Source organism: Leptinotarsa decemlineata, unplaced genomic scaffold, assembly GCF_025532065.1.
Source record: "Leptinotarsa decemlineata unplaced genomic scaffold, Ldec_3_MD MMD2_tig00000008_RagTag_RagTag, whole genome shotgun sequence".
Taxonomy (NCBI): domain Eukaryota; kingdom Metazoa; phylum Arthropoda; class Insecta; order Coleoptera; family Chrysomelidae; genus Leptinotarsa; species Leptinotarsa decemlineata.
This window is the reverse complement of record NW_027412537.1, coordinates 8,198,937-8,219,278: the sequence shown is the minus strand read 5'-3', so window position 1 is coordinate 8,219,278 and position 20,342 is coordinate 8,198,937. Positions and strand designations below refer to the sequence as shown.

Below are 20,342 nucleotides of genomic sequence, written 5' to 3'. Positions count from 1 at the left end.
CATAAATAGAATCGAGTTAGCAAGTACCAATCGATTCTTCCTAACTCGAGTACCGGAATCGAGTCCGGCGTACTCGAATCGAAATAAATTGGTATTCAAGTAAGCGAGTTCTAAAGCATGAATCGAGTCTGACTCGAGTCAAACCGTACTCGGTACATCGCTAGTTATTAGCATATTTTTACAGCATTATTTTGGCCGTAAAAGACCAGTACATATTTTTGTGTAATTTTATCTTTTTTTCATTACTAGGTACATCGTTGAAGGATTGATATACACTAATTGTGCACAAGTTCTGGAGTTCTAAAATAATTTGCTGTTGCAATCAATGGGCAAGTTTCGCTATTTCTTCACTCCTTTGCGGCTTTTGAAATTGAAATGGACAATTTTACCAACTTGAGCCTTTAGAAGTAAAAGCGTAGGTAAGTATCGAACATTACGTATCAATCGATGAGAATATTGACTTTCAAAGCAGCACATTTCTTGTTTTTAATACAAATTTCCATCAGAAAACACATGGCGAGTACTTTAAGACACACTTGTAGGCAATTTGACGATTCATCATTGGTAACACTGTTTATTACTACCACATTGTGCGCAGTTTTAAACAAAATATAAATCTGTATTCATTCATTCCTGTTTCCTATATTTGTTTATAGAAGGTCGACTAACTTGATTCATTCGTTTATTATCGAAAAATTTTTTATTTAAGGTATCCAACGATGGCAGAAGGGTACACTTCCAATGAATATACTGATATGATTTTGGCCATGGGTGAAGCTCAAGGTAAAGCTGCTGCTGCTGTACGGATTTACGCGGAGAAGCACCCAGGTCGCAAAGTTCCTGTTGCAAGAACCATGACGGCTCTTGTTAGAAGATTAAGACAGACCGGCTCCTTTTTTCCAAAAACTGGTGGGAATCATCCAAGAATGTGGGTCCAAATGAAGTAAGCTGTACAAGTATTTCTCAATATAAGTTACAAGAATCTTCAAAACATTCTAGATGTATACCTACTTAGATATTAAGAATTGAAATTGTAGTTTGTTAATGCCGTAAATAAACTTATGAATCTCAATACCACTTTTATTGAGTAGAATAATTTTATACTTGAAAAATATTGCATTTGTAGAGAAACAATAGTGCTTTTGGTGATTCAGATTGTCACTACTTATGTTGAATTTGATTATTAAACTTTATAGAAGCAACAACCCAATTGGTGTTCCACATAGTTTCATATTAGGACACTTGTATATAATATATAAGTAAATATTTTTAAATTGAAAGGTTATCAGTTTTCCACTTCTCTATCTACAAAAAATGTGAAAACTTACGAAGAAAGAAATCAATTAAGTTTGAAATGAATTATTCACAAAGATGTGTACATCACGCATAGAAGTTACTTTCAGATACAAAATTGGAGGGAAATTTCCTCCCGAAACAACTACTTTCACTTGAACATTGAGTTACACTAAAGAAAAAGTACTTTCAAAATAACTACTTTCGTATGAACATTTAATTTTATCAAAATTACTGAATGAAAAAAAAAAAAGTTTTATCAAAACTTTTTTTTTTTTTCATTCAGTTTATGCTGCAATCATATGATATAGAATTGAATCAGATGTCATTCACAGGAGCGCTACACAATATGAAAGAGCAATGATAATAAATTTCACTCACATGGAGCACTGTCATTCTCAATGGCGAACTTTGAAGTTTCAGAATAAGACAATCTTTTTATAACCAATCACCACCATTCTGGATAACATTACAATTCATTCGTAACACGATGACTTCAAGCCACTGCGGAGTTAAATCAACTCATGTCACGACATCAATACGTAAAGATATTCGTACACTTATCCTAGCCATAGAAATCTTGTTTGAATTTAAAAGGGTTTATTTTTAGTAGAGATTAGTTTTTGCGTAAAGATGCGGAAGTAGAAAGCCCAAAACATTTCCCAAAAACATGTAAATATGATACTAGGATGTCTAACGGCCTTCTCACAGGTCACTGTCATTTGAATCATCATATGCAGAGACTTGACTGTTGGAAGACAGTGTGTTTTGCCTCTGTTTGGAAAATTATGAAACAGCAAAGCACATACTTTGTGCCTGCCCCGCTGGGGACCAAATCACGTTTTCAGAGTTTGGCAGAGCCGTACTCTTGCCATCTGACCTAAAAGACCACTCACCATACACACTAATCGGCTTCGTTAAGAAGCTAGGTTTAATTGGTCGAGTGTGAATAGGTGTGAGCCACAATAAACCCTTGCGGGTTGCGGTGGAGGATTGAATAGACTCACTCACTTTTAAACTAACCTACTTCCGAGGATACTTCTTTATTAGTGACAGCCAACACTGTTAAGGGTAGATAAAAACTATCAAGAATTCAATAATACAATTGTCTGACTTTCAAGGAGTCTAAATAGGTAGATGATATCTATACAGACATTACTATCTAAATAAAAGGAGCCATGTTCCATTTGCTACCCTAATTAAAACTAATTATAGGTACCTACGACACTGGCCGGCAAGGGGCTTATCGTAATCCAATAGTAATTTAATTGAGAGTCTATACCTTGCGCGATTGCTCGCCATCAGACGTAGCGTGTAGGTACTGTAAGTCAATGTCCTATGATGCTTATTATTATCTTTTTGGAAGTTGGATAGACGCGGTAAATGGCTCGTTCTCGTAATTTTTTGGAAAAATTGGAATGTAACTGTTGTTGACAGCAATTCTGTGATTAAACTATGTCCTCTTATTACTTTTCCATCGGTAATCATTAAGAATGGTCTTGTAATTCAAGGAATGGTGATCTTTGAAAGAGAAGCTCAGTTTTCATAATCCTAACAAAATATGTGGAATTCAAAGAATGAAAATTAGTTTTTGTTCTCAGATCTCTTGTTTACATGACAATAAGGAATTACAAAAGCCTTGTTTCAGATCATTCACAGGGACAAGGACATCCACATACAATTTCTGCTTCTAGAACATTAGATTTTTCACCGTTACAACTTTTGGGACTTTTCTTAGAATCTTCTTGAGTTTTTTCCTCGATAAATTCATTGTCCTCCTTACTTGCCCCTGAGTTTTTCTTCCCTCCCGGGACCGTCTTCAGGGGCTTTTTTACATGGTCCAAAGGCAGACATTCAGTTTTATACTTCATTTTTTCGTAGTTCGGTGCCTTATCGTCTTGAGTTGAATTTCCAGGTACTGCTTTTCTTGAAACAGAAAAGCATTTTTTATAACATTGTTTATGACTAATATTATGGTAATCATACAAACTGCCAAAAATGTCCCAATAAAGTTTTTTGCAGGTATGATGAACAACAAAATATTGCTGAACTAATTCTGAGGTTCCCATAAAAACATCAGAAATAGTTAAAAATAAAAATACACTTGAGAAGATAATTTATCACTTATTAAATATGTAAATTGTCATGTTTTCATTAACTAAAAAGTCTTTTATTATACAGGCTTTATAAAAGGACTAAGTAGTACAGTTTATTGTATGATTTTCACTATAAAGGGTTTTTCAAAAACCGCGACACGTGTTTCGATATACAATAGTTGTATTAATTTGTTTTAATATGCATTTTCATCAAGTATCGGCCAGTTCTATAAAATTTTTAAAAGGAACTTGAAAATTTCATTTGAAAGACTATATTATAACTTCTGGTAAGAATGACTATGAAAACAAACATTTGCAAAATTTTAGTGAAGTTGCTGGATTCCATCCAAAAAAGAGCCAACCGCACGACTGGCGGACATCACTTGCAACCTTGATAGTCTGGAACATCGAAGGAAGGTTGGAGATTTGTCTGTCTTTTATAAATACTTTCACGGGAGGTGTTCAAGTGACTTGGCACATTTGATTCCACCAAGAGCGGTACATATCAGAAATACGCGACGGACTGTGGCTGCTCATCGTTTTGAGGTTGAACTCAGTACACCTCTAGCTTCACTGTTTGAAAACTTCCATTCGAAGAACTGCCTTTATGTGGAATAAACTTCCTGAGAACGTTTTTCCAAATTAATTTAATCTCCAGCGATTCAAATCCAACGTTAATCGCTACTACCGCACCATTTTGAAACTGAAAACTTTCAAACCAATCTGCATTTATGAATATACAGTCATACAAAACATGAAGTACTTTGGAGGGAAAGTATAGACATTCTTCATATTTGATTCTTTCTATGATGTTGACTATGTTTCGATATCCCAATATATTTTCTGGGTTAACTGATTTTTTTTTATACAAATATCAACATTTTCACGTCAGAAGGAGGATTCTCTCTCCCTATCTCTCTCTGTCATGTAAATTTGTGAGAGCTTACTAAAATACAAAAATCCTCATTTTGGGAGTCAAAATTGAAAAGACAATTCTTTATTCAAATAGGATACATCCTAATATTCAATGATAATAATGTTAACATTGATATACATATAAACACAATAATAGAAAAACAGATCTACTGATATTTGTTAATAAGTAGTCTTACCTGCGATAATTGAAAATAAAAAAAAAATAATACATAATACTTTGGTATCACCTTAAATGGTCTCTCAAATGATCTAAAAGATTTCTTTTAAACAAAATAAGACTGTTAGAAGACTTTACATTTTCAGGTAGACTGTTATACTTAATAAATTCTTTAAAAATTAATGTTTTAGTGTATAACATTTTTGTTTGATTATTTTTATACAAATTATTTTTTATTCTAGTATTATACTGATGGATTTGATTATTAAAAATTAAAAATTTGTCAAAATATGAAGGTAGGTTATGCAACAATTTGTAAATATAAATCATCGTTAAATATGTAGCCTACTTTCTATAGATAACCATTCTAGAGTATTTAACATTGAAGGGTACTGTCACTGTCACATCTCAAAATAATCCTCTTTGCGTGATTCTGTAGTTTTTGTAGTGTTCTCATTTAATTTAAATCACTTGTGTATAGAAGAGTGGGACAAAATTCGAAATGTGGTTGTATAATGGTCTTATATACAGTTATCCGTGATTGCATAGTTGAGTGTTGGGACACTCTTGTGAAAAAATATAATTTCTTCAACATTTTTTTCTGTATGTAAGTGAAATGGTTATTCATTGATAGATGCTTGTCCAACATGAATCCTAGATATTTGAATTCAGTAATGGGCTCAGTTTTGTCATTTTCTACTTTTGTTTCAATTTTATTTAAATCTAATTATCTGTACTTAAACGGTGTAGTATCATAGCCTTTGTTGTGTTGCATTTAGCTGCAGTTTATTAGTTTTTAAATATGTAGCAATATTGTTCAATGCTTCATTCATTTTTTAAATAGCTTTATCTAATATCTGTAGAGTAGGGAGGGTGAGTGTAAGCCCACGCACTTAGACCACATGTTACCCATTGTACATCCTCCCGAGGAGTTATCCTCCTAGGTCATCGTCCATCCTATCCTTTCCAGGAAGGTGGACAGGAGACATCTCCTTTATATCGGCAGGTGTAGGCCAAGACTCGCCGAACACACACTCTCTTATTGACGATAACTCCGGGCACTCACACAGGACATACCTGACAGTCTCATCTTCCTGTTCACAAATCTTGCATAGAGGTGTGTCCACTAGCCCCATATTACGGAGGTGTTTCCTTAGTTGACAGTGGCCATTCAGAAATCCTACTGTAAGGCGTAGATTTTTCCTGGTCATCGCCAGATATTTCTTCGGCGCCAGCTTCCCAGGGTCGCCCAAGGTAATCCTGGCAAGATTACATCCTTTGATTTCATCCCATTTCTTTGAGGATTGAGCATGGGTGTAACATTTGATTAGTTCCGCAATTGTCGAAGTCATCAGGCCGTGGGTGTCACTGAGTCCTAAAATTCTTAGTCCAGCCGCTTTCTTGGCTAAAGAGTCGGCAATGCAATTACCTTTACTCTTGTCGTGTCCTTTAACCCACCTCAGGATAATGTTATTATCTACCGCCAGAAATTCCTTTCTTGGTTATTTCTTTTGTGGCGATTGAGATACCAGCCAGTTCTGTTTGGACCACGCTGGTATTTCTTCCCATTCCCCACTTAATCCTTAGGCTTAGTGACCTGAGCCTTCTTTGGTTTTTGAGTCGTTTGTATAAATCCGTATTGCATTTGTAGCATCTGACTCTGTGTTCTGCTTAGTTTGTATTTTGTAGGGTTTATTAAACACAAACCTGGGTTCAATTGCTTCACTTGTTGCCTGCAGTAGAGGTTGCGCTGTGAGCGCTTCCCGCCATAGGCCCAGCCTCAATTGACCCATTCCTACTTCGAGGTTTACACCAGCCGTGCGCAATCGTACCATGGCCATTAACGCAACCTCCTTAACGTACAGATCCAGAGGGGTCAGACCCGTGATTAATTCCATTGCCGCGGTTGGTGTTGTTCTCATGGCTCCTGTGATGTTTAAACAAGCCAGTCGCTGTATTTGATATAATTTTTGGATGGCCGTTGCTTGTAGAACTTTCGGTCCCCATGCAATGGCTCCATACGTTAACATAGGTCTTATCATTGCAGTTTAGATCCAGGTGACCACACGGGGTGAAAGACCCCATGCGCATCCCACTGTCCTCCCGACATTGCTCATAAGCCACATATGCTCTTTTTGCTCTACATCGGTAGATGAGAATTCCATGTTAGCTTCTTGTCGAGGATAGTACCAAGGTATTTCACCTCTTCAGGGAAGTTTAGTTTGCTTTTGAAGATTTCGGGAGGTTTTAAGCCCGTTAAACTTCTTTTCCTGGTGAAAAGGACCATCTCAGTCTTCTAACTATAGCTTTATCTAATATATTCTATCACTAACCAGCATCAGCAAAATATTGTTCATAATCACATTCATTACATTTGCTGATATCATTAATGTAAATTAAGAATAGCAATGGCCCTAAAATCACGGCGGAACCCCGTGGTCTACGCTTATTGCTGTTGAGACAAACTCATTAATTTTGATTACCTGCTTCCTTCCTGTAAGGTAATTACTGATCCAATAAAGTACTTTTCTTTTAATGCCATATTTTTCTAATTGATATTTTAAGATTAACCATTTCAAAAGCACGTTTAAGATCTAAAAATACTGCCACAGTGTAGATGCTGTACATGCTGCAGTATATAGAAATTGTTACATTGTTATAGCGAATCCCAAAAAACTTTTTGGGCACTTTTGGATACGAAAATTTGTTTAATACCTCTTAGCAATACTTTCCTCAATAAATTGATTTTTGGTAGGTTTTCTATAAGTCATCATTCTCTGAACAAATCTCCTCTTTATCTTATTTTCCTCTTTGATTATTTTCTCTCTAGTGTAGGTATCTTTCTCGAATGCTGCTCGCTCTGTAAACCATCTCCTCATATACTCGTTAGACATTAAGAGCCCCATATGTTCACGTGGCTCCTACAATATGAATATGAAAAAAAAAAATCGAAAATTATATGTTCACTGATTTTACATTTTCATATGATGGTTTGAACCCAAGTAAATTCTTTTCTCTAGCCTTCGAAGATATGATATTATCTTGTTTTTTAACAGGTGTAGCTGGTGACCACTTCAGTAAAGCTGCACTTTTCATTTCTGAATTATTTATATGGGCAAACAACAAAACTTGATAAAGATATTGTGTCCACTTGACTGACAATTTGATGACAATCACTGTTTCTGTGGCAACAGTATTAGAAAGTAAATTGATGGATGTAGCCGTGGTAGGAAATCATCATGAAAAAATAGAAATGAAACTTTTTATGTTTTTCACCACTTCTATTCATAACTAACGTTACTGCGGTTTCGTCCTATAAGAACATTTGAAACTTATACATTAAACTGAAAATGTCCTTATAGGACGAAACTACAGTAGGTAGTTACAAATAAAAGTGGTAAAAAACAAAGCAAATTTCATTTCTCATTTTTCAGTATTAAAAAGGATGATTCAACTTGACCAGAAGAATACAGCTGTTTTTTTGGGTAGATAGATAATTTATTTAATCTCTTATGGTTGCAACATGAGACAAGTCATAGTTCATAGAGGAAATACAATAGTTATTAAAAATCAATAATTTACGATGAAATTCTCACGAGAATTACAAAACTTAAGAAAACATTTGTGGTAATAAGATGTGAAATCCAGACACAAAAAGGTTACTTTAATCAGCTGCAACGTAGCCCAATCACAGACTAGATAACACCCCACTGAAGGTGTGTACATAGTAGTAATACAATGCGAAACTTTAAACTCATTTTTCGCAAAAACTTGCTTTCGTACATTACCTTTTTTTCGGCAAACATTATGATTTCAAATTCATTCACCAATAATCATCTACCACCTATCAGTAATGTCTCCATTGACAGCTGAGGACGATAAAAAAAGAAAAAACTGAGGACGATGAAAAAAGAAAAAACCTCTTTCAAATGCATTGTAAAATTATAAGAAGCTGTTACTTATCCCCAATAAAATCCAAACACTTTCTCTGGTTGGGTGGTTGCAACCTCTACAACTGAAGGGAGAACTGTAAGGTAAGACCTATTGCATAACAGACAATAGAGGAAACAATCATACCTTAATCAAATTCTCAACTAGTAGCTTGGTTAGAATCTTATTCATTTTTATTTTTTTAATATTTTTTCATCATTTATTTTCATGTTTCATTTTTGGTTTAGCATTATTATTTTGTTGTTTGTAATTGGCTGTTTCAAAGGTTTTCTCCTTTTTTATGTGTTGTTTTTTTGTAGCTCCATATCTCAATATATATTAATTCCACTCTGTATTGGTATATATTGATCGATAGAGTTTTGTACTTTTTACATTGAAGCTGTTAATTTTTTCCAAATTTTAATTTTTTGCCCCTTTAAAACTTATTACTATATAATGTCGTTAGGCGATTTTTGGCTAATTTTTCTCTACTAATAGTAATAATCTTTATTTCAAAAATATGCCGACTAGTACAGGTTGTACACACACAACATAGAATGAAATAATGTCAACAAAAAAAAGAAAAACACTACATATACTCATAAATATATTCATTTCTATAATTCAGTTTGGTCTAAATAGTCACTAACACTATATGGTTCTAAATCTATTAAATATTTTTGTATTTCTTTCTTAGATTTCTTCATGCTCCTCAAATCTTCAATTCGATTTGGCACTTTATTGTACAGCTTCATTGACATGTAATGAGGAGTTTTTTCTGTTATGGTTAACCTATGTATAGGGAGCACGAAATAATTTCTTCTTGTTGATTGATGAGTACTTCAAATTACTCATAAATCTGATTGCTCTTTTCTGAATTACAAATATTTTATTTATATTACTATTGCTTCCCCAAAATATGATTCCATATCTAGAGCTACAGACTCAAAATTGGAAAAATATAAAAATTTTACCGATTCTTTGTTGAGATATTCGTGAACCACCCTTGGTCCATACGAAATTTTGTCCATTTTTTAGCTGTATAATCAATCTGTTTGTTCCATTTCAAGAATTCATCAATATGGAGTTCTAGAAATTTGGTGTCTTCTGAATATTTTATAGTAATGTTTTCAATATTCAAATTTTGAGGTCGTTCTATCTGTAATTGATTAGTTCTGAAAAGTATAAGATTAGTTTTAGATTCATTCAAAAATAACCTATTCCGAGTGAACCATTCTTTTGTATCATTAAACATTTCCATACCTGTTTTTACTACTTCAGGGTATGTTTCACGCCCTATCAATAAATTAGTGTCATCAGCAAAGACTGTTATTGAATTATGTGTATTTGAATGATAACATAAAGTGTTTATGTAGATAATAAATAACAAGGGACCCGCAATGCTTCCTTGGGGTATTCCTACTTTCACTGCCGCATTCTCAGATTTGTATGTTCGACCATGTTTGTTAATAGTTACTATTGTGAGTGAGTTTCCTCTTATACCATATAGTTCTAGTTTTTTTATAAATATCTCGTGATTCAAGCAGTCAAATGCCTTCGACAGATCTAAGAACATACCAAGTACTAAATATTTTCTTTCCATTAAGTTTATTATATTTTGAGTAAATTGAAATATTGCACTGTTTGTTGATCTCTCTCGTAAGTATCCGTGTTGGTTATTGCTAATTATATTACATTTATATAGAAAATTTGTAATGTTATTACACATAGCTAGTAGCTCTGTTTGTTGATCTCTCTCGTAAGTATCCGTGTTGGTTATTGCTAATTATATTACATTTATATAGAAAATTTGTAATGTTATTACACATAGCTAGTAGCTCAAATAATTTTGCAAAACTTGGCAGGTCGATGGTTTTCCATATGTTCAGAATCCCCCTTTTTGTAAATAGGTTTCACTAGGAATAGTTTCAATCTTGAAGGGAAGACGCCAAATTTCATGGAGTTATTTATGATATATGATATAATTTCACTTATGCTTAGTATACTTCTTTTCATCGAAGAAGTGGGAATTTCATCATACCCACTTGAGTGTTTATTTTTAACTTTATGTGATACTTCTATTACCTCTTGAGGAGATATTGGCTTTGCTAACATTGACTCAAAATTATATTTTATTGAACATTCAAAAGGAATATTTGGGAGGTTTGATATTAATTCTGGAACAATTTTAATCAAGTATTTGTTACAGTCATTCACAATTTTTTCTGGATCCACTTGTAGTTGACATTCGGATTTTTTTCCCTCTTCCTGTTAATTCAGAGATTATTGTTCATATACATTTATTTTTATTATCAGAAGTCTTTATTCTGTTCAAATATTCATCTTCTTTAAATTGTCTCAAGCGATTATCATATTCTTTTTTCACCTCATTATATTGTTGCCGACTTACTTTATTATTTACATATAAAATTAACATTGGCATCCAAAGTGCGTTTCCATTCAGCAATTTCATTATTGTTGAAATATTTACAAATTTAAATTGAACCAAAGCGCTGCCGAAACAGCCAGAAAAAGTAACCAGGCAGTAACATTTCGAATTCAATGTCATGGGGAGCTGCAAACGAGTTCGAAATGTTGAGGCTTCATCAAAGGAAAAAAAATTCAACTTCTTCACTAAAGTGTTATTGACGTCGATATTTATACTAGTAAATTTTTCTTTTGATGAATTTAAAAAGTCTCATGCTTTATTTTGTTTTTCATGAAAAGAAGAAGCATATCAGACGACCAAACTAAGAAGTTCTAAATTATGGTGTTAATTTTCATAATTTTGAAATATTATTCTGTAAAAAAGTAGGTGCATATAAAGTAGTGAATGCATCAGGTAGAACTTTTCCTATTCAATGTCAACTACAATGTCAAGAGTCAACTAACCAAAAAAAATGATCTTCAGAGTAATACCTGGTTGAAGTTGAGTTTGAATCCCCGATCTTTGAACCTGAAAACATGCCACTTGCACCAATTTACTATTTAATAGTATCATTATTTATATTGTTGTGAAAACACACCATGTGCCAGGTAGAAAAATAATTTTCTCAGTCTATAAATCTTTATTACTTGAGGTAATATCGTACAATATACAGGTTTCGTATAACAAACTGTGCCACTTTCCATCTGACAATGAAAATTAATAAGTTATGGCTCGAGGATATCCACGCTGATGCGAAATATAAGAAAAATTCATTATTATTAGTGCTTGTATTACTAGCAATTACCAAAATTTAGCATAAACACATCTCTTTGATGCACCGGAAACAAAAAAGGATTAGCCCTTCATAAGAACTTAAAATAAATACTATCAACAAGTTACAGAATGAGAAGGAGTATGCTACTAAAATGCTGGAATGTACATAGCACTTTAAAATTAAAAAATTTAACTGAACTGGAAGGAAAATCCGCCAGGAAAGCCACCAAATCCGAATTCTTGACCGTGGTGTCCTCCGCCGCTGAAGAAAGTTTGGAAGACCTGGGTGGGGTCAATATCTGAAAATTGAATTGAATTTATACGAATATTTACCAGCACAACTGCATCTTGAAATCATTTCATTTAGGATCACATACATTCAGCTAACCGAGATTTTTCAGTAAAAATGGGAAAGCCCTTTTTTTTTGTATTATCTATTTTGCTTTTTATCAGACATTTTGAAAATCAGAAATCAACAGTTTATGATCCAATGACCACAATTTTTTCAATAAGCTCCACTTATATGTAAACTGGTTAATATGTATTTCGAATCAGGAGTATTCAAAAATATTCAAATATTTTCAAAGTTACAGGTATTCAAAGGATGAAAAAATATTCAACGAATAATACTAGGCCAACTTCCTTACTTACCATATTTTCAAATACTTTAGAAAGTTATGCATGAAAGGCTTTCACCATATTTACAAAAAATTAAATTTCTTTATGATGGGCAACATGGCTTTCACATATCTAGTGATACAGAGTCTATAGCTTTTGAATTAATTACTAACATACAATCAAAAATAGATTCAAATTACAAGTGTGAATTTTTATAACTAGATCTTTGCAAAGCTTTCGACACAGTAAATCATAACATTTTACTTGAAAAATTAAAAAATGTTGGCATAAAAAATACCTAAGTTTTCACCTGGTTTCAAAATAATGTATGAAAGAAAACAATATGTACAAATCAGCGAATCAAATCACAGATGAGAAAAATTTCATGTGGGGTACCTCAAAGATCAATTCTTGAGCCTACCCTTTTTCTCAATTATATAAACTCGATTTCGAAATCAAATTTAAATGGTGAATTGGAATTATTCGCAGGTGACACAAGTCTATTTTGATAAAAATGTAAGTGAATTGAAAAATTAAATGAAAAATGATCTTTGTACCATTTCAAGAAACTAATGACTATGACACAAGTACACCTTTCTCTTACAATGATAGTAGAATTGAATATAAAAAATATTCAAAATCTGAAAACAGGAATTTTATATAAATTTAGATTTGTCTTATCCTTAAAATATCTGAAAACTATTTATTTCTCTTCACTTCACTTAAACCATTCATAAAATTACGACCTTACGTCACAAATGAGTTGAATCTACTAAAGTATTTAATGACTTTCATTACATAAGTAATGACATTCATTATGTATGGTCATTGTTGACATGCCATTACGTAAATTTATTCTGAACCTGTAAAATATATGAGCTCTGTACTAAAGAAAAACGTTAATTTTAGTTGATATGCAAAATATATAAATAATTCAAGTGAAGCAGTAACTTTTCAATAAAAAAACCTCAATTTATCATCCATAAATTCTTTCTATTCAAAGAATCAAATAAAAAATCACTTGTTTCTTAAATATCTATAATATATTATTTGTAATATGTGAATTGTTTTGCTATTCCCATAGCTTTCTCAAAGAAAAATGGTATTCAGTAAATGTATAGACAAGAATTTTATGATTAGCCAATAGTAATGTTGATCTTGAAATGTTTAACATCTCCTTGCATCATTTTAAAACTCAATTACGAAATACTGTGCTTTCATGTTTTAGTGCGTAGTTTAATGTAGTGTAGGGCGGTCGGTAGCCAGGTGGTTCGACGTGGGTGCTTTGTTCACTCAATCGAATTGCGACAGCTGGTTAACGGAAAAACAGATTCAGATATGTGGTATATGTTTTATTATTGCTCATAGTTTTTCGTCGTTTTATAATCAAAATTAACTCCTTTCAAACTTCAAATTTACCCCTTTTGAGCTATTCTTAGTTGCAATTTGTAATTCAGTACCTTATCTGATTTTCTTTTAATTATAATTCAATACTTCAATACAATAATTATAATTTATACTTTAAATGGGCTTGCCCATAATTGAATAAATAAATAAATATAATACTTTGAAATTAAGTGAATAGAAGGAGGTGTTAATTAAAAATGGGTAGCCTAATATATACCTAATTTCAAACTACTATGAATATGTCTGAACATTTACTGAATACCATTATTATTTGAGAAAGCTATAGGAATAGGGAAAAGCGTCATTACAAGTAGTAATATATTGTGGATATTTAAAAACAAGTGTTTTTTCATTGAATTACTAGTAATTATGGATATCCATCAAATATCGGTCAAATCAATCAAGATTATAATTTCAGAAAATTTGCCCAGAACAGAACATTTTCACCAAATGTTCACTAAACGACATTATTAGCACGTTGCAGAATATTTCAGGGTGAACGACAATCCATTCAATACCTACGCAAACGCCTACCTTTTAAATTTACCGTTCTGTTAATGAGACAACAATAAATATTTAGATCCCACGAGGTCGTTATACCAACACAATGACCACTTTTTTCGTGTAACCTGTTTCGTGCCGGTCATGAGCGTAAAATATTTGGAAATGACTTGAGAATGAATCATGAATTTAAAGTGAATCATTTTCACCTTTAATGAGTAAGAGAATTTATTGAAACTAAGACAACAAAGAAATTTTCATACAGCCTTTGACCTTAACAGTTCCATTGAGAAATGATGTGTATTTTTCTGTCCGAACATTTTTCTATGAAGATCAGATTTATCAATTCTATTTATAAAAAAAAATCAAATCAAATGTTTTCATAAAAAAACGTGAATGCTTTTCACTTTCCACTGTTTTTCACAAAAGTGAGAAAATGGTTTACCAGGGTTACCTGCAACCACCTAAACATTAAAAAATTAAATAACTAAATAAGTTCAGAAGTGGCCTGAAAAAAACTTTTCTTCCTTTGTCCATTTGGTTTTGTAACATTACAAATGAGGTCAGGAATACTTACCAGACATTCCACCATCGAAATCGTCCATGTCTTGCCCATTATCATACCTTGACCGCTTCTTAGGATCCGATAAGATACCGTAAGCCTCGCCGACCTCCTTGAATTTCTTTTCTTGATCTTTTTTCTCGCTCTCACTCGCACTCGCATGGCGATCGGGGTGGTGGACAAGCGCCCTCTTTCTGTAAGCTTTTTTGATTTCGTCATCCCCAGCAGTTCTGTCAACCCCAAGAATTTTATAATAATCCTTCCGTTTGGATTTTTTCAGTGCAAATTTAGCATCCTGTAGTAATTTTTTGTTCTCTCGGCTCTTGTCCATTTTACAGACCTTCTCGTAATCCCGAACAGCTTCCTCATATTCACCCAGGTCCATGTAGCATTTTGCTCTTCTCAGGAGAGCTTTCAGATATGTTTCATCCAAATTGAGAGCCGCTGTACAGTCTGCTATGGCTTCGCGTGTTTTTGTCAGCCTGGAATAAGCTGTTGCACGATTGAAGTATAGTTTGGAATTGGTTTTCTTGTTGAACGGATCAATTTCAAGGGCTTCAGTGTATAATTGGCAGGCTTCCTGCAAGCATAACAATTTTGGAGGAATTTTGACAAATTTGAGATTTTTTATGTTACTTGAATTTTCACCAAAATGGCGAAGAGATTGTTCATAAAATTAAATTCACATTTCATTATTATGTTTATGTTCTAATAAGAGAACAAAAATGAAGAAAATGTTCATAAAGAATTTCAAATAAGAACAGTTTCAGCTTGGAAAACTATAATTCTGAGATTGAAATCAGAATTTCTGAGATAAAAGTTGCATGAATATAATTCTGAAATGTAATTTCTGAGTTGAAAAAATGAACTTTCTGAGAAAAATCTCATAAAAATATAATAACGTGTTGGAAGTTGGAAAATGAAAAAAAAACCTTTTCTTACTTTTCTGTATATTATTTCTGGAATTATTTTTAAAATTTTAGGTTCTGACTATGGATAATGAAAATAGACTACAATCTGTGAGAAATTGTCAAGCCATGTTTTTATTGAGGGTTCTTCCATCAAGTGTCATTAATTTTTTTAGAAAATGAAGCAGAGCTGAAGTTACATTAATTCATACAAATGTATCATATGTTACATGCCAACAATAACAATAATAAAGATAACAATAATACTCATATTACATGTGATTTATCATAAATCGATATATGACAAAGTTCATTTTCACTTCTTTTCTGCAATTGGTAGGTAAAATTCATATAATTTTGTTTTGAAATATTTGAGACATATTCTCTATGTTTTTCAAGAATATGCCACTGTAAAAACAATAAAGATAAATAAAAAAGACTAAAGAAAAAATATTAGAGATTACCAAAGGAAGAAATTATAATTTTTTGACAGCAATTCAAACAATTTCAAATAGTACATATAACATAAAAATGATTTTATTTTAAATTCAGAAATAAATTCTCACAGTTTCCAATCTCTTCACTTGCAGCTAATTTTTTGCATGGTTAATAAACAAGAAATTCTCATAAAAAGTATATATGTATATATAATGTAATAAACACATTTAAAGTAAAAAATTCCAATTTATAAATACCTGAAAACGGCATAACTTGTAGGCTTCATTGCCCTCCTCCTTCTTCTTTTTCAATAGTTTGGCACGCTTGTATATATTCATTGCTTTCTGGTGGTCAGGTGCAAGTCTCAAGACTTGCTGAAAATGTTGGAAAGCACTGTCTAAATTGTCCTCGTAAAATAAACATATCCCACGAACGTAAATAGCATCAGCATTGCCTTTGTTCAAATGCAAAATACTGTTTGCAATTTCCTGAGCTTCTTGATATCTTCCAAGAAATGCAAGACATTCTGCTTTGGTGAGCTTATAGCGATGACAAGAAGGGGCCTCGTCTAAGCAACGATCCATACAGTAAACAACTTTACGGTAGTCATTTTTCTCGTAAGCTTTAGTGGCCTCGCTTTCATTGTGCTTTAGTTTTTCCAAAGACTTTATCTCACTGGTGATTCCTACAATAGTACCAGTTGAAAAAATTACCTTATGTCACCTATTGTCAAAATGGTTGGAATATGGAGTATGACAAACATCATCACCTCCACACTGACCCCTATGAAATAGGTATCAACTAAAAGGGCTCTTCATAAGCAAAACACAATAATCAAAGTAACGTTTTTATAAAACCAATATGGGGAACCGCCCAAGACTAGTTTTTCTAATGCATTCCTATAACAAGGTTATGAAATAAAAGGGTTTGCTGAAATTATGAAAAATGACATGACATTACTTTAAATCCAATATGGCAAACCGCCCAAGATGGTGACTATAGTACAATTCCATAATAGTAGACTCTAAATTCTCAGAAATATCATTTCAATATAACGAAAACATTGTCAAGGTTGTGATTCTATAGATTTTATCATCATTTTTCCTCATATGTTTAGTTTTCTGTAAGCCACTGCAAGAAACAGATTAAGGCAAAAACGTCAGTCATTTCTAATAATTTAGTACCTACTATTTTAAAATTATAGTATAGTTATTTGTTCTGTATCAAATGAAAGGGTTTTGGAAAATAAAAAATCAAATGAGATCACTATCATAAACCTATTATGGTGGACTGTTTTTATGCATCTCCGTGATATGAATATCAAATGAAGGGATTCAACGGGAAAAAATTGGCAGAAAACAAATTTAAAGAGTTATAATAGTTAGACAACAGTTGGTATGGTTTCGCGGTGCTTCAACAAATGGTGTAGAATAAACCTATCAACAATGACTCATTAAATGAAATGAACAAACTGAAGAACATGTCCAACTTTATATAAAACAATTAATTTAAAGTAAATAAATTGAAACATTTTTGAAAATAAGTTTTCATTTCTATGTTCTAAAAAGTAAAAAAACGTTGAAATAAATCAGACTCATCAATTCACTACATTACAGAATTTATATGATATAAAAGCTTGTGGAAAGATTCACCTGCATACATAATCAAGAATACAATATGTAGTTTGATCTTGACACAAATAATTCTAGGGAAAGTTATATATTTTTATAAAATAGCTAAAATTCACAAGCTTTCAATTCATATAAATTGTGTAACGTAATGAACTGATAGATTTGATTTAATTTAAAGTTCATTTCATTCATTTCAGAGCATGTGAAAAACTTATTTTTAAAAACTTTTTTAATATTCATTTTACAATACATACTCTGAAACAATTTAAAAAGTGTTCTGCCCATGAAATACCCATTTACATATGTCTGAATCAAATTGTATTCTTATACCATAAACATTTCTGTTTCTCAAGAGGGTAACAAGTTTCCATGAAACAAACAAAATTCAACAAAATCACTTGAATAAAAATCATTGATATTCAATAAAAAGAACTGAAAATACCAATTGTTCTTCATAGTAGTAATACATGAATATTTGATGAGTTGTAACACAATTTCCAAAAAAAATTTGGGGGTTATACAAAATTTTAATGAAGTCCTAATGTTGGGACAAGTTTCAACACAACATGAAATTTATTTAGAATAAAAAGACTAATGAAATTTTGGACACTTGAAATCCACCTAAATATTTTGATAATCATTCTTATAAATGTTTACCAGCAAACATACCTGAACCATCGGGCTGAAGTTCTTGAGTTTTCTTTATTGCATACTCTGCAGTCATGAGATCTCCCAATGCTATGCTGCATTTAGCCATTCTGATGTAACCTCTGACGAACCGGGGGTCTAGCTGTATGCTCTTTCTGGCATCTTCCATGGCGTCCTCATACCTGTTCAACATGATGTAGCAAGCTGAGCGGTTGCCATAGTAAGCTGCTGTGTCTGGACACAAATTGATGGCTTCAGTATAGAGAGGAAGTGCTGATCGATATTGTTTGATTTTGTAGAGCTGGTTGCCGTTTTCTTTTTTCAGCTCTGCCATTCTGAATGAATGAATGAAAAAAAGTTAGTAACAAATATCAATCAAAACATACGATGTTATAAGTCTCAGAGTTGTTTGTAAATGGAGCAAAAGCTGACTGGCTATTGTAGTAGTATGAATAGTGTTCAAAACCTGTTTTAAATATAACCTTTGAAGAGTCAGTTGAAATCTTAACAACATTCACTACTTGATCATTTTAGAGGTACTTATTTATAATTTGACCTGCAGATTAGGTTGGTCTATGAAGATTTTATCGAGAATCTAAATACATTATATTACATAACTATATTTGGTTTTCATATTTGTAGTCTTTAGAACAGGAAATACATTCGAAACCAGAATATATCAAGGGAAAATTTAATGAAAATAAATAAAATTATTCAAATCTGTTTCTTTCCTTCAACAAAACAGCTTTCCACTTGAAATGGTCATAAAACAAGGATATACTTCAAGAACTCTTTTAGCCAATTCTAAAAGCTACTAGTTTTTGGACATTATGAAAAGTCTGACCAGTTACTTGGTGAAAATTATCAACACTATCCATGAGAATAATTATAGAATTTACACAATAAATTTTATTCAAAGACTCCTTTCGCTAGATGGTAGCTTTATTAGTTAATGGTACATCAAACTATTCTACAATGTATTTTATATAACAGTAAGTATTTACAAAAAGTATTATATAAATGCTTAAATCTGGTAAATGGATTTGTTTCTTTCAAAATCTACCTGTTTTACCAGGTTCAATCATTTATCCAATAAGTTTTGACCTTACTTACTGATATATGAAATCGTAGTTTGATGTACAAGTAACTGATGAAGTTACCGTGTAGCGAAACGCATATTAAAAAAAATTATTGTGAAAATTCTAAAATTATCATCATGGATGAAAACTCTATTGTAAATTCCTCATTAAAACAAGATGTTGATAAAATATCAATGACATAAGTTATAACATTGAAAGATATAAAATACTTGATGTGAAATATAATATACATCATGATAAAAGGATGTGGTTTAACATGTCAACAATCTTATCAACAAGGGGAAAAATAATAATCAGCAGTTTCTGAACAATAATATTTCCAAATTTTTTTACATAAGTTTTCAAAACAAAGTTGTTTTTAAGTTTACTTTAAAAAAAAACGAATCTTTTTAGGAAATTTACATCAAATAAAAAATTGTAAAACTTGGAACATGGGAAACCTAGGTACCTAGTGAAAATTTGGATTATTATTAGCTCGGATGATAAATTTAGCCCGTTTTTTCAGGAAATGTGAGAATGCTCCCACAAAGAAAAACCAGTAACGTCCTTGACATTTGCTTGCATTATTTAAGATTTAGCTATTGATAGACTTGTAATCCACTTTTTAGTTCATGAAATATCAAAACAAAGGACCCGTAAAATGACACATAATCGATTTGTGATTTTTGAGTGATTATTTGTACTTCAATAAAAACAAATTACGAGTACTCACTCTTCTGTACTTTTTGGAATGATGTCCTCATTTTCATCAGAATCCATAATAACTTCCTCTTCTACGTCCACCATTTTTAAACCGAAGAGAGTAGTGAAACTAGTGAAAGACGAAAGACTGAAGGATTTTGACGTATGACTTGTTTTCTCTTCTGCGCATTAAAATACAGGAAAAATAAAAAAAAATGTTAACTCACATGTTCT

At 32.2% G+C, this 20,342-nt stretch overlaps 2 protein-coding genes and 1 long non-coding RNA gene across 3 annotated transcripts; 1 reads left to right on the top strand and 2 right to left on the bottom strand.

Annotated features, from left to right (window-relative positions):
* Positions 1–2,862: 2,862 nt before the first annotated feature.
* LOC111508709 (uncharacterized) lies at positions 2,863–7,664 on the bottom strand. The gene is made up of 3 exons (XM_023164302.2): positions 7,459–7,664; positions 7,198–7,403; positions 2,863–3,219 (listed from the first exon to the last, which is right to left on the bottom strand). Exons 1-3 carry the CDS (start codon positions 7,576–7,578, stop codon positions 2,943–2,945), a joined length of 603 nt encoding a protein of 200 aa, XP_023020070.1. The 5' UTR covers positions 7,579–7,664; the 3' UTR covers positions 2,863–2,942.
* Positions 7,665–11,460: 3,796 nt separating this feature from the next.
* On the bottom strand, positions 11,461–20,300 carry Tpr2 (Tetratricopeptide repeat protein 2). Its single transcript, XM_023164301.2, has 5 exons — positions 20,140–20,300; positions 18,349–18,662; positions 16,306–16,733; positions 14,718–15,282; positions 11,461–11,913 (listed from the first exon to the last, which is right to left on the bottom strand). The coding sequence occupies exons 1-5, from the start codon at positions 20,211–20,213 to the stop codon at positions 11,804–11,806; spliced, it is 1,491 nt and encodes a 496-aa protein (XP_023020069.1). The 5' UTR covers positions 20,214–20,300; the 3' UTR covers positions 11,461–11,803.
* Positions 19,701–20,225, top strand: LOC141480691 (uncharacterized). The gene is made up of 2 exons (XR_012464498.1): positions 19,701–19,871; positions 19,933–20,225. It is a non-coding gene; the product is annotated as an uncharacterized lncRNA (long non-coding RNA).
* Positions 20,301–20,342: the final 42 nt, after the last annotated feature.